This window comes from Theropithecus gelada, chromosome 3, assembly GCF_003255815.1.
Source record: "Theropithecus gelada isolate Dixy chromosome 3, Tgel_1.0, whole genome shotgun sequence".
NCBI lineage: Eukaryota > Metazoa > Chordata > Mammalia > Primates > Cercopithecidae > Theropithecus > Theropithecus gelada.
Genome location: NC_037670.1, coordinates 101,825,867 through 101,840,020, shown reverse-complemented (window position 1 = coordinate 101,840,020; position 14,154 = coordinate 101,825,867). Strand labels below are relative to the sequence as shown.

The 14,154-nt window shown below is 33.7% G+C and overlaps 1 protein-coding gene across 1 annotated transcript in view; it reads left to right on the top strand.

Moving 5' to 3' along the window:
- Positions 1-8,073, top strand: part of PHF14 (PHD finger protein 14) — a 199,113-nt gene extending 191,040 nt beyond the window's left edge. The window contains exon 18 of the mRNA XM_025380069.1: positions 7,871-8,073. Coding sequence (XP_025235854.1) covers positions 7,871-7,945 — 75 coding nt within the window. The 3' untranslated portion in view covers positions 7,946-8,073. The remainder of the gene's footprint in view (positions 1-7,870) is intronic.
- Positions 8,074-14,154: the final 6,081 nt, after the last annotated feature.

Below are 14,154 nucleotides of genomic sequence, written 5' to 3'. Positions count from 1 at the left end.
TTCAAAAGCAGGTAATAACTTTTAGATAAAAATATTATATTTTATTTAAATAAAAATACTATATTTAGATTTCAGATAACATTTTTAGACATTATTTTTGCCTAAATATTTCAAAAGCAGGTAATAACTTTTAAATAAAAAAATTATAAATGAAGGAAGGTTACCAATGTAGGAGCCTCTAATATAGATTTCTAGCATACACTTTCATGCATATTTCCCAGATATTAGTAGTTTACTACCCAAAGGAAAATTTTCTGTTGTCAAGACCATAAGTTCGTCATGGTTATCAAACATACCTACCATAAAAGAATTCACCTGTCAGAAAAGGCTGTTACGATATTCTTAGCCCCTTCAGATTAGCACCGTATCTTAAATATGTCTTGTCTTTTCTTTTCTTTTTCTTTCTTTTCTTTTTTTTTTTTTTTTTTTTTTTGAGACAGAGTCTTGCTCTGTCTCCCAGGCTGGAGTGCAGTGGCACGATCCCAGCTCACTGCAACCTCCACCTCCCAGGTTCAAGCGATTCTTGTGCCTCAGCCTCCTGAGTAGCTGGGACTACAGGCATGTGCCGTCACACTGGCTAATTTTTTTATATTTTTAGTGGAGACGGGGTTTCTCCATGCTGGCCAGGCCGGTCTCAAACTCCTGACCTCAGATAATCACCCACCTCGGCCTCCCAAAGTGCTGGGATTACAGGTGTGAGCCACGGCGCCTGGCCAGATGTCTTAAACACCTAAAAATATCCATTATAAAAGTTGTAGCTTTTCATGTTTATGGAAATGTATAAATTTATCAAATTGGGATTGTGCCCATTAAGAGTCTACCCTAACTCATGCTTATCATTCATCATTCATTTCCTTTCCTTTCTTTATCGTATTTTGTCACTGTTACTTTTCACTCACTGGTCTTCGTTGCCCTTAGTGTAAATATGCCCTCTTCAGATGGCTATGCCAATCCTTAGGGCCTTTTTTTCCCAGAACAGAGGGAGTCCCTCTTGATCTGAGGTCATACATGGGAAATCCAAAGTTTTTTTTTTTTTCTTTTTTTTTTTTTTGAGATAAGAGTTTTGCTCTTGTCGCCCAGGCTGGAGTGCATTGGTGCAACCTCGGCTCACGATGCAACCTCCACTTCCCGGGTTCAAGTGATTCTCCTGCCTCAGACTCCCGAGTAGCTGGGATTACAGGCACACACCACCACTGCCCCATTTCTTTGCTACGAAAAGCTGCCACAAAGAAGTAAAAAGTTACAGATGGAGCTAAAAACTTACTCTACTCAATCTGCTGCAGAATCATGAATTGGAGAGAGAAGTGATTGCTCAAGAAAAGAAATAGTTATTTATGTATTCTCATACATGAAATTAGAAATTTGTTACTGCCTGTTTTCTATCTTATTTGCTATGTAAAAAATATTTCCTATTAATAAATAACGAATGTAATGTTGTAGTATTAAATAAAGGGAGATCTCTTTGATTATCCTTTGTTTGAATCACTAAATAGAGAAAAAAGGTAAGGTTTTAAAAAAGAGCTCTATTCTACTTAATGATATATGTGTTTGAGCTGAGTTTACTAAGAACATCCCAAGTTACTTTAATTTCATAATATAGCCTTAGAATTTCTAATTAAATATGCAACTTGTGTCATACGAAAAAATTCTTATGCTTTTTACAGTAAATTTAATTAAGCATTTCTTGTAAGTTCATTTCAGTATCTATCATGGCTCACTAAAGTTGGAATTCAGTTGTAAAATGGTATATTAATTGCCTTTTGTATTAAATTAAATAAGAATCTCAAATATGCAAAGTCAGGAAATTTAATTGTGGTCTTCAATTGCTTATTCAATGCTTTGGAAAACTGAATGCAGAAGTATAGGAAAAAAAAGGCCAAAGGTTGTTAAATGTAGCATATCACACACATTTTGCACTTTACTTAATGATCCAAGTGTTTATTACTATGAAGTAAATGCACCATTTAAAGAATTATGGTGAAATTGTAAAACGTTAAAAACTCTAATTAATTTCAGGCTGAAGCATGCAGTGTGCTCATTTTGCCTAAAACATTTTCATTATCATCAGTATTTTTCCAGTTATTAAGATAAATTTTTTCTTCATTGTGCAGCACTAGCATATTTCTGTATTAAAAACACAGTTTTAAATGCTGTTGAGAGTTATATGTCTAGCGTATGTTTTCAAATGAATAAAAGAATGTCGTTTTTTGACCACAGATTGAAACGATGTAGTCTATCTGTTTTTCTACACTTGTTTCTGTAGCTACCAACAGTTAGAACAGGTTGACTGTCTACATGTTTTTTCCCTAAAAGCTATATATGCTTGCACTTTTGAAAGAAACATTATTAAAGTATAGAGATAATTCTGACTATTAATTTGGATCCAGTTATAATAACTGTTGCTTGTCTGGTTAGTAAAAGGAATATTTAAAATCTAAAGAAAATATCATAAGAATATAGAAACATTTTAAGTTAGTGCCTGCCTGCACCGTCTGACCTCATTTTACTGTTGTACCTCCATGTATGTTTGCCTGCTATGAAGAACATATTTGGTAAAATAAAAACACATGACATCTTCTCTTTGTAATCATAGAGTCTTGTAACTCTTACTTATTTCTGGAAATAGTTTATTCATATGGCCAAATTATAAAGGGACTTAGTAAAAGAAAGCTATATTTTCTGATTATGAAAGTAATCTATGCTCACAGTGGGAAAGCAAGAAAATGTGGCAAAGCACAGATAAAATAAAAATCAATAATATCACCATTATGAACATTTTAGGTACTTAGGAATTTGGGGTAGAAGGATGGAAAGCAAACTATTAATTATAGCTGAATAGTTCAGTGTAGAGGCTACAGGTGCGTCGCATTTCTTTTCTCGTAAAATCTTTGCCCATACACTTTACTTACTTTATTTGAATTTAGGAAACTTTCATTAAGTAGCCATTTTTACTTTCTGTTTCTTTAATCATTTTACTTTGAAATAATTTTAAATTTACAGAAAAATTGCAAAAATAGTACAGAAATTTCCCATTTGCCTTTTATCCAGCTTCCTGTGGTGTTGCCATTTTATGTAACCAGTACAATTACTGAAAGCAAGACATTAACTTTGAGAGGCTACTACTAACTACTCTACGAACCATTTTAAAATTTTACCAGTTTTCTCACTAATGTCCTTAAAATATATAGTCCAGGATTCCCACTGCATTCAGTCATCATGTCCCAATAGTCTCCTCCAGTCTGTGATATTTCCAAGTCTTGTCATTCGTAACCTTGACTTTTTTTTTTTTTTTTTTTAGATAGAGTCTCACTCTATTGCCTAGGCTGGAGTGCAGTGGCACCATCTTGGCTCACTGCAACCTCCACCTCCCGGGTTCAAGCAATTCTCCTGCCTCAGCCTCCCCAGTAGCTGGGACTACAGGCTTGCACCACCACACCCAGCTAATTTTTGTATTTTTAGTAGAGACGGGGTTTCACCATGTTGACCAGGATAGTCTCGGTCTCTTGACCTTGTGATCCGCCTGCCTTGGCCTCCCAAAGTGCTGGGATTACAGGCATGAGCCACCGTGCCCAGCCGACCTTGACATTTTGAAAGCTACTGTTTAATTATATTTTAGGGAGTTTATCTGATGTTTTCTCAGATTAGAATTAGGTTGTACACTGTTGGGAAGGGTACCACAAACCAGAGGTGATGTACCCTTTTTAGTACATCGTATCAGGGTGTTAATATATATTATTGGTGATATTAACCTTGACCATTTGGTTAAGGTGGTGTTTGCCATGTTTCTCCATTATAAAGGTCCTTACATCAACATCTATAAAAATATAAAGAAGTAATAGGGAGAGTTGTCCCTTTGTATAATCCTTTTATATAAAGGATTACAAGATTTTAAGAAATCTTTTAAACTTGGGCATCTACAAGGTAAACATAAAGTTATCTGTACTCATAGAGTGTAATTTGTATCCAAGTATTACCTGAGTGATATAAATTCCAGATGCTAAAATAGTTGACCATTGTTAGGAGCTGGTTACCTCCTAAGAGGAAGGAAAAGAATGGATACGTTTCATTAATTGCCATCAATTCTTTGAACTATCTTGAGAACGAAATCACATTTATAAATAAAGAAAAAACAGAGGTTCTCCTGTATCACAAATTGATAGAGCAAGCTGACTAACATTTAAACAAAATCTTGCAAGTTTTATTTAGTAATAAGATAAATATGGCAGTGTTTTTATTTAATTTCTCTGTTAGAATAACTCAGTCTCATATTGCCACCTGGAGTATCAGCCCATTATTACGTGGTCCATCTGTGCCTAGAAATTACCATTCTCACTACAGTTCTGTCAAAGTAAAAAGAGCAAGGCTAAGGAACCAAATTTTGTCATTTGATATTCTAGGTGTTACTGTTAATTGAGTGCACAGTCTTGAAATTTCACATATAACTAGCAGATCTGCAAGGATTTTACAGTCAGTGTGTTTTTTTAGAATATGAATTAACAAGTTTAAACATTAAGAGGTAAGCCTGTCTACTTTCCAGTAGCCTCAAAGGGTACATTTTCTTCACGACTGTTTCAGAACACTTCCTGAAACAAATGTCAAACTTGTCAGGGCTGTCACTAAAAAAATGATCCGTGTAGCTAGGGTCTTCTTTCATTGGGAAACAAACAGATGTCTTATCTCAGCAGAGAGAAAACAAAAACCCTGCTATATATCAGAAGACATTTTTACTTGCCTATAATATCCAGTAGTAAAGAAATGCTTTGGTATTATGCAGTCATTTATCAATTATATTTTTTTGCTGTCTGAGTCACTTTAATGATTTTTATTAATCTGGAACTGCATATACAGTTCTTAGAAAAATTGACCTGCAATGTTAAAAACACAAATTAGCACTTCCAAAAAGACTTCCCTAGAGCTTTATTAGATCAAATATTAATGTTTTTATTTGTGATAAAATCTATTACTATTATTTTGATAATGTTATATTATAGCAATTTTAGTATTATACTCTAGCAATTAGAGTTGAATGCCTTTTTCACCCCTTCATAATCCTTTTCTGCATCTAGGGTACAGCTATCCTTCTAAAAGGAAGAAAGAGATTGGCACTTATTTGTTATATAAATGACTTAACAGTATAAAAGGCAAGATGTTTTAAGACAAATCCTCAGCACAAAGAAAGGTGTGAAACAGTTATGTACCTGTCCTGAATAGCAGGCAGTGTTAAGGCATGCATTTATAAGCTGTGCTTTATTACTAAGAAAAATTCAACAACAAAAAGACAAACATTGTATTAAGGAATGTTACTTAACTGGCATATCTATCTATATCTTATCCATATATTAAAACATATTCAAATTAATGGAAGTTGCAAATTTTTATTTCACTTAACAATGTTCCAATAACTTGTATCCATAGTTAAATATGAAAGCAAAGTGTATAAGCACCTCCTAGTCCTCAGAGTTATTATTAAGTCTTTACATTTCTATTTTGACTTAGGGCAGCATTGAAGGTTGCTAGAGAAAACTAGATAACCAAGCCTGTTAAATCGGGAAGTCATGTGGTGTAGAAACTTAGTAGATTGTCCGTGTGATAAAGGCTCCATCTTTCTTTTATAAAGGGTATGAGGTTGATAATGGCTATTTTGACTTATGTTGCTTCAAACATTTTTGCTTATTTTTATTTTCAGTGCCGTTATAGTAAGTTAAGATTGCTAAAAGTGTGAGTACTAGCAATCTTAATTTACGATAGTTAAGAACAATATTGTGCTTTTCCAAATTATGTATTAATTCAGGCTTACCTTTTATTCATTCATTATTCCACTGTTTCACATGGTTCAGAAAACACTGATTGTACTACAACTATATACTAAGTATGCCCTGTTAGATGGTAGGAATGTCTAAGATACAGAAGATAAAACTTTCCTTTGAGGAACATAAGGACAAATTCAGTGCTACATATCAAAAATGTATTGCCATTGGTACCTGCAGATTTAACACTTTCTAAGTGTCGCTCCTGAAGAAGAGAGGGGAAAGTGAAGAGTAAGATTTACTTTTTATTAGAATGTAGTTAAAATGTAATCTCTAGGCTGGGCGCGGTGGCTCATGCCTGTAATCCCAGTGGCTCATGCCTGTAATCCCAGTACTTTGGGAGGCCGAGGTGGGCAGATCACAAGGTCAGGAGATCGAGACCATCCTGGCTAACATGGTGAAACCGCGTCTGTACTAACAACACACAAAACTTAGCCGGGCGTGGTGGCGGGCGCCTGTCCCAGCTACTCGGGAGGCTGAGGCAGGAGAATGGCTTGAACCCGGGAGGCGGAGCTTGCAGTGAGCCGAGATTGCACCACTGCACTCCAGCCTGGGTGACAGAGTGAGACTCCATCTCAAAATAGATAGATAGATAGATAGATAGATAGATAGATAGATAGATAGATAGATAGATAGATACATCGATACATTGATACATCGATACATCGATGCATAGATAGATAAAAATGTAATCTCTAGGAACTTTTGTCTAAAAGTGTAAACCACATGTTCATTAATAAATTTTCACGAGTCAAACTTAACTGAATATATCTATTCACAGGATATAAAATAGGGAAAAAATGAAATGACACACAGTGGCTATCATACTTGGAAAAATATATCAAAGTTACATTGCCAAAATGATATTCAAAACCCCATTCCTGGTGTTCTATGTATCTACAATGATTCAGATTTGTTGATAATATTGATAATGTCTCTACTTTCCCAGTGTTAACAAAGTGTAAATCACAGATTCTATTGAGTTTAGAGAAACAAAGTATATAAAAAAGCTTTTTTCACCCACCTTAATGATTACTGGCAAGTGTGTAGTTTGTCATAGAAAACAAATATGCATACCTTGGTTTGCTTTTACTTAATAAAGTCAATTCAAAAAGTAAAGCTCAACAATTATTTAATTCAATTATTTGATTTCATCAGATACAGAGATAGAGTGATATGTTTGATGATACTGATAATTATTACTGTTGTCTAGAAATACTTAAGAAATTGATGTTTATGCTTTAACTCAGAAGAGTATCTTTATGTCAGTTAATAAAAATAGGTAATCTTATATGATAAATCAGAAATACTAGGAAAGCAAGACCATTTTGTACTTGGGTGTTATTGAGGGAACATGTATGATGAGATGGGTTACAAATTGTAAGATGAAATATTTTTCCAGACTCTCATTATTTATACTTTGAAGGTTACCATTTAATACTGAACACAAGATGCACTTCATTTCTATGAAAGCAGACATTATGATGTCACTTCATCTATTCACCATGTTCCACAGGAACCCGCTATGAATTATGAGGCCACCACTTAGAATCGAAACTGTAGAAGATTGTAAGCATTCTAAGCCTGACATGCACATGCTTCCTATTTTAGACCTCACTGATCTTCAGATAACATATGGTGGTACAAGTAATTGGAAAATTGGCACACCTGTCAAGAAAGTATACTAGATGGGACAAAAAATGCCATGCTGAAGCACATGAAGTGTCTTAGAAATTATATTTATTGCTTTTTATCAAGCAGTGAAGTAAAAATATCTAGTTCATCCCCTGCAAAGAACACTTTTCAGTGGCAGGTGTTTCCAAAGTAATTTTTAGGGCATTGTTAAAATTGGTTGCTTTTAAAAACATATAGAAAATTTTAATGTGTACTATGAAAGAGCACCTACTGCAAATATTTAAATGTTACATAATTTTACCATTTGTGTTTAGGATTACTGAAATCGCAGTAGTTCATAGTTCTACAATACAGTTAAAATGTGTTAAGTATAGCTGATAAATGTCCTAAAGTTTATATTTTAATGTTTTCTAAAATTTATTTCACAGGAAGATGAAAATGAAGCTGAAAGAAAAAATATATCTCAGGAACTCAACGTGGAACAGAAAAATCCAAAGAAATAAAAGATTTTCTGTAGTGTTTTTGAAAAGTTTGCAGCTTATGTAATAACAGATAAAATTTCTAATTGTAAAATGTTAAATTGTAAAATCTAATTTGCAAAATGTTCTCAATAAAGTCATTCAAAATGAAATACGAGCTTGTATTTGGAATTCATATATTTTAGAGTAATTTCGACTTTTTTATTTAAAAACTGGATCTTTCAACGTTCTTAAAACAAGAAAAATTTTTGACTCAAATTTGAGAACAGAGACAGAATATTATTTTTTTGTAACCTGTTAACACATTTAAATGACCTAAAAAGAAAAAAAAAAAAAAAAAAAACTCTCTTGGTCCTTTTTCTCCTTACTAGACACTGTGTTCTTTAAGGGCCTTAACAGAATTCTGATTTGCAATATAAAGAAAAACCAACATAGTTCAAAAATGAACAAGGAATGCTTGCACATGAAAGTGGTTAAAACCAGTCAATGCCACAAGGAGAAATACTGTTTCCTGATTTCATATATTTATGTATCACATGATACTCTAGGACTGCAGGGAAAGACTAAAAAGAAATGATAATTTAACATTCTCTGGCAGAAGTAATGCCATGATTTATAATTTATAAAACATTTACTAAGGACCTGCTGTGTGCAAAGTCCCACACACTTTTCCTGGACATTTCAAGACTAGTTCTTGTATGTATGTCTTTGGCTTAGGAATTTTTCAAAATTAATCTGTCCCCTATCTTTATCAGAGCTCTCAATAACCAGCCACTTTACTCTCCCCAGTTCTAATTTCCAAGCTGCCATTTGCCAACGACAGGAAGAGCAATGAATCTGCTTGCTATCTGCAGAGCCAAATGTTTTTGGCAGATGTCTTTGATTATTTAAGGCAGGGTTTCTTAAAATGAGAGGCAGAACTTTGGAAGACTTGTAAGAGAATGTGAGAAGGGAATCAGTGTATTTGCCTTGAAGCCATATTATATGCATTCAACAAGCCCAATAAATGTGTGACAGCAGGACACGCTAACAGCTATGATACAGTGGGCTGAGATGGAGGAAACTGCGAGTAGTTAAGACAGAAACATCAGAAGAATAGTCTCAAATCTCAGTACGCATGTCAGGAAAACAGCTAGAGCCCACAGATGGGATCCATGGACTAATGAATTCCCTGGGTGAATTTTGGAGTAAAGACTTTAAGACAAAGAAAAGGTTGAGATGGCAGTTCAGAGTCTGTAGGGAGCCTTTGCAATAAGCAAATACAAAAATTTGACTTTTTTCCCACATCAATGTATTTCAAAATGCCCACATTCACATAGATTTCGGTTATATCAGTAGTTTCACTTTTAAAAAGAAGAAATAATACATGATCAACAAATAGCAGAAGCGGGAAGGGATATTATGCTACTCTTGAATGGAAATTGCTGGGCACTAAGATGCTCAAGTTTTTTAAATCATTCAACGAAGCTTTAGTAGGTCCTACTATAAGTTATACACTGTTCTGCTTATCACTGGGGATTCAATGACAGACAAGCTTACTCTGCTGTTACGGTCTTGGAATTCTTAACTTTTGACAAAGAGACCCCATGGTTTTACTTTTCACTGACCTTACAGATTACGTAGTGGATACCACTAATGTTCATACTCTTTAAATCAATTCTATTGGAGTATAATTTACCTAAAATTCATTCATTTTGAATGTGCAATTCAATAAATTTCAACAAATACATATATTCATGTAACCACCTCTCCAAGATATAAAGCATTTCCAACACCCTAAAAAGTTCTGTCCTTCAGTTTTGCAATCATTTACACTTCCCCACTGTAGCCACTGATCTTTCTTTCTTTGTTTTCCCTGCTCTAAGACTTTATACAAATAGAATTTTATCATACACATCTTTTGTGTCTGGCTTTCTTCACTCAGCATAAAGTTTTGACATTCATCCAAGTCATTGCATGACTTCATTTCTTTTTATTGCTAAGTACTTTTTCATTGTGTGAATATACTACAATTATATTGTGTGAATACTGCTACAATGGAATATATACAAATGGCCAAAAAGCACATGAAAATATACTCAACATCATTAGTTATCAGGAAAACGCAAATTGAAACCACTGTAGCTCTCTTACCCAGTACAGCAGCTGTTAAAAATATGTAGCTATTGAATACTAGAAATATGACTAGTCCCAATTGAGATGTGTTGTAAACATAATTTATACATCAGATTTTGGAGCTAGGGTGCAAAAAAAAAAAAAAAAGAAAAATACCTCCATAATTTTTATTCTGATTACATGTTGAAATGACAATATTTTGAATAGATTTGATTAAAGTGTTAAATTTCAACTATTCTTTTTATATTGTGGCTACTAGAAAATTTGAATTTATATATTATGATTTCCATTGTTTTCCCACTGGACAGGCGTCCTGGGCTATAAGTTGAAGGCCAATAATGAAATGTTGGTAAGGTTATGAAGCAAATGGAACTCTTGTATATTGTTGGTGGAAGTGTAAAATGATACATTATTTTGGAAAAGAGTTTGGAAATTTCTTATGAAGTTAAACGTACCCTTAATATATGACCCAGTCATTCCACTAATAGGTATTACAAAAAGAAATGAAAACATGTGCCCTCACAAAGATTTGTACATGAATTTTTTTTAAGATCTCGTTATGTTGCCCAGGCTGGATTTCAACTCCTGATCCTCCTACCTTGGCCTCCCAAAATGCTGGGAGTACAGGCGTGAACTACTGTACTCAGCCTTGTACATGAATATTTTTAACAGTTTTATTTATAGTAGCCCAAAACTGGAGCTAATTTCTTTTTCTTTTCAAGTAAAAGTCACACTTCATATTGGTTATTCTTTTCAGAAACCATTTGTCACACTAAGCTGTGTGGCATAGTTCACAAAATTAGGGTTTAATCCTTGATTTTTTAGGAGAGAAATTTGACATGTTGTGTAATATTTATAGTAACAGTGTAAATGTTAGAAAGAATCACTGTCTATAAAACATGTTAATGAAAGACCTAAAAAATCTAAACAATATACAAAATTTTTTACAAATCCAACATTCAAAAACTAGTCAGTTCATATCTAGAGGCAAAAAGTAAAAAATAAAAGTAGTGTATAGTATCTTATTTGAAAACATTTAATGTAGTTAAAGTTTTTAAATAATTTCACATTGTTTTAATGGTTTTTGAATGACCCTTGCAGTTAGAAATACATTTAAACTCAATTTTAAAATTATAAAATTATAGTTATATCTTCTGATAAATTGTATCCACTTTCCTTGGGATTAGAAAACTTGAAGGAGGGGAAAAGCAGAGATGTGTGCCCAGTTGCTCCAATTTTAAGTCTATGAACAATTTTGAGTCTATGAACTGCTTTAGGTTTCATTTTTATACGTACCATACCAAATAGGACATACTCTTCTCAGGATATAGTCATTTTTCATTTGTGACTTTCTAATCATCCAGATAGAATGAGGTGAGTCTGAGTAGTTTTGTTCTTCTAATATTTTTGAAAGGAGATAATGATATTCTTATTTCTCACTTTATATATGTATATTCTTTCTGTAACATGTTCTAAGATTTTATACAAATGAAACTATGTTACACATAGCTTTTGTGTCTGGCTTTCTTCACTCAGCATAAAGTTTTGAGATTCATCCAAGTTATTGCATGACTGTAGTTATTCCTTACATTGATGATTTTCCTCTAAGCTTAAACAGTTGGAAGCATTTGATATGTCTGTACTCTTCTACATTCATTATAAATTTGTCTACTTTTTCCCCAGATGCAACAAACTATTCCTCTTTAAATTGAATGTATACCAAACAAAAAAGGGGAATCTTTCCTACAACTGCTTCTTTAACATGGCTACATCAGATTTATTTTGAAGCCCATTGAGAAAGAAGAAATAAGTTCATTTAATTGCTTTGGCATTTCCCCAGTGCCTTGGGTCCTTGAGACCCGCACATATTTCTATCGGTTGTGTGCCAACACTGCTTGGGACTGAAACAACGTACTTCTGACATTAGGCTAAATAAGATTCACTTTGAATAGTGAAAGTCGATTAGAAAACTACTCCATTTCTCATTACCTCAAGAAAACAATTTTTACATAGCCATGAATGAGCAAATTACACCCCCATCCCAGACTATCCTGAGCATTTATAGCAGATAATAAATGTCTCCCCATGGTGAATTCAATGTGAAGTCCAAGGCTTTGTTATCTAGAGAGGAAGTTAAGTGCTAACAGCAACAGCATGAAAACGCATGGAGCTATGGTATAATTCTGATTTGTTTTAGAAAAACTATTAATTTCCTTGTTACAAAGCCAAGCAAGAACAACCCTTTAAAACTGTTGAACCATGAAAGCCATTTTCCTTAAGGGTTTTAAATTTGGGAACAGACTCATGAAATTTATAGCTTTGATGAGATATTCTTTGCCTGCAGTCAAGATGAGAGCTAGATCATTGGTTTCCCAGCATGACACCTATGTGTTCTTGTGTGCACTAGATATTATTAAGCTCATAAGAACACAGCCAGCATCACATTTAACGTTTGAAAGGTTCACTTTTGTCTCATAGTTTACATCTTTCATTTACACCTATTGCATGCTAAATATCCCACTCTAGAAAATGAGATACACTCTACCTATATTGATACTGTCAATGGAGTAAAAAAAAATTGCTATTTTCATATCCATGGCTTTCAAGCTGCAAAGAGTCAATAGATAATGACTTCTAGAAACAATAGATAATTGAATCAGATATTCCATGTGTAAGTCTGAGTATGAAAACCTTCCCTGACATATAAGGAGCAGAAAATGTGAATCTCCATGATGCATGTCAGTTCCAACTGTTATCATTTTTAATATTATGTATAATTCTAAAGGTGATGCAAGATTATTATTTCTTTTAAAGATAGATGAGCTCTTTCAGGATATTCTGATTTTAAGGCAATGAGAAAGGTTATTAGGTAGTACCTAATGATCAGAAACAGGTAATAAACACTGCAGGAATCTGTCATTGTATGTTACATGATGAAATAACATGTGAAAAAACTGAAGAAAACTATTGTTTTCAAAATATTATTATCTTTTGACATTAGCCAATGAAATTGTGATTAAGGAACCTATTTCTGCAAGCTGTTTCCTTAAATTTGTGCTACTGTTTGAAGGTATTTTATCTGTAACTTTACAATTCCTTTACCATTTATTATTATCAACAATTTCAAACATATACAAGACTTGAGAGAAGAGTACAGTGAATCCCCATGTACTCAGGACCCAGTTGAATAACTATAAGATTTTTGGCATGCCTGCCTTATCTGTCCCTTCTTTCCCTTTCTACCAAATTGTCTTAAAGCAGATCCCAGACTGCCATGCTTTTTAACATGCATGTTTTTCTCCTCTTAACAATTATTTTATTATTAAATGTATTTAATATATACATATTTTTCCATAGAAGATGCATATTTTGTTTTTTAATAATGTAAGACAGTCAATAGATTAATATATAATAGAAGATTGGATGACAGTACATTCTGCCTGATGCACTTCAGATTATGTTTTTTTTTTTTTTTTTTTTTAAATCAGTGAATTATTTATTAATAGGCAGGAAAATATGGCACAAAGTTTATGCAATGCTGGGGTGGAGGTGAGGTTTTTTTGTTTTTTTTTTTTTTCTTTTTTTTTTTCTTTCTTTTTTTTTTTTTTAAATTTATTATTATTATACTGTAAGTTGTAGGGTACATGTGCATAACGTGCAGGTTTGTTACATATGTATACTTGTGCCTTGTTGGTGTGCTGCACCCATCAACTCGTCATTTACATCAGGTATAACTCCCAATGCAATCCCTCCCCCCGCCCCCCTCCCCATGATAGGCCCCGGTGTGTGATGTTCCCCTTCCCGAGTCCAAGTGATCTCATTGTTCAGTTCCCACCTATGAGTGAGAACATGCGGTGTTTGGTTTTCTGTTCTTGTGATAGTTTGCTAAGAATGATGGATTCCAGCTGCATCCATGTCCCTACAAAGGACACAAACTCATCCTTTTTTATGGCTGCATAGTATTCCATGGTGTATATATGCCACATTTTCTTAATCCAATCTGTCACTGATGGACATTTGGGTTGATTCCAAGTCTTTGCTATTGTGAATAGTGCTGCAATAAACATACGTGTGCATGTGTCTTTATAGCAGCATAATTTATAATCCTTTGGGTATAT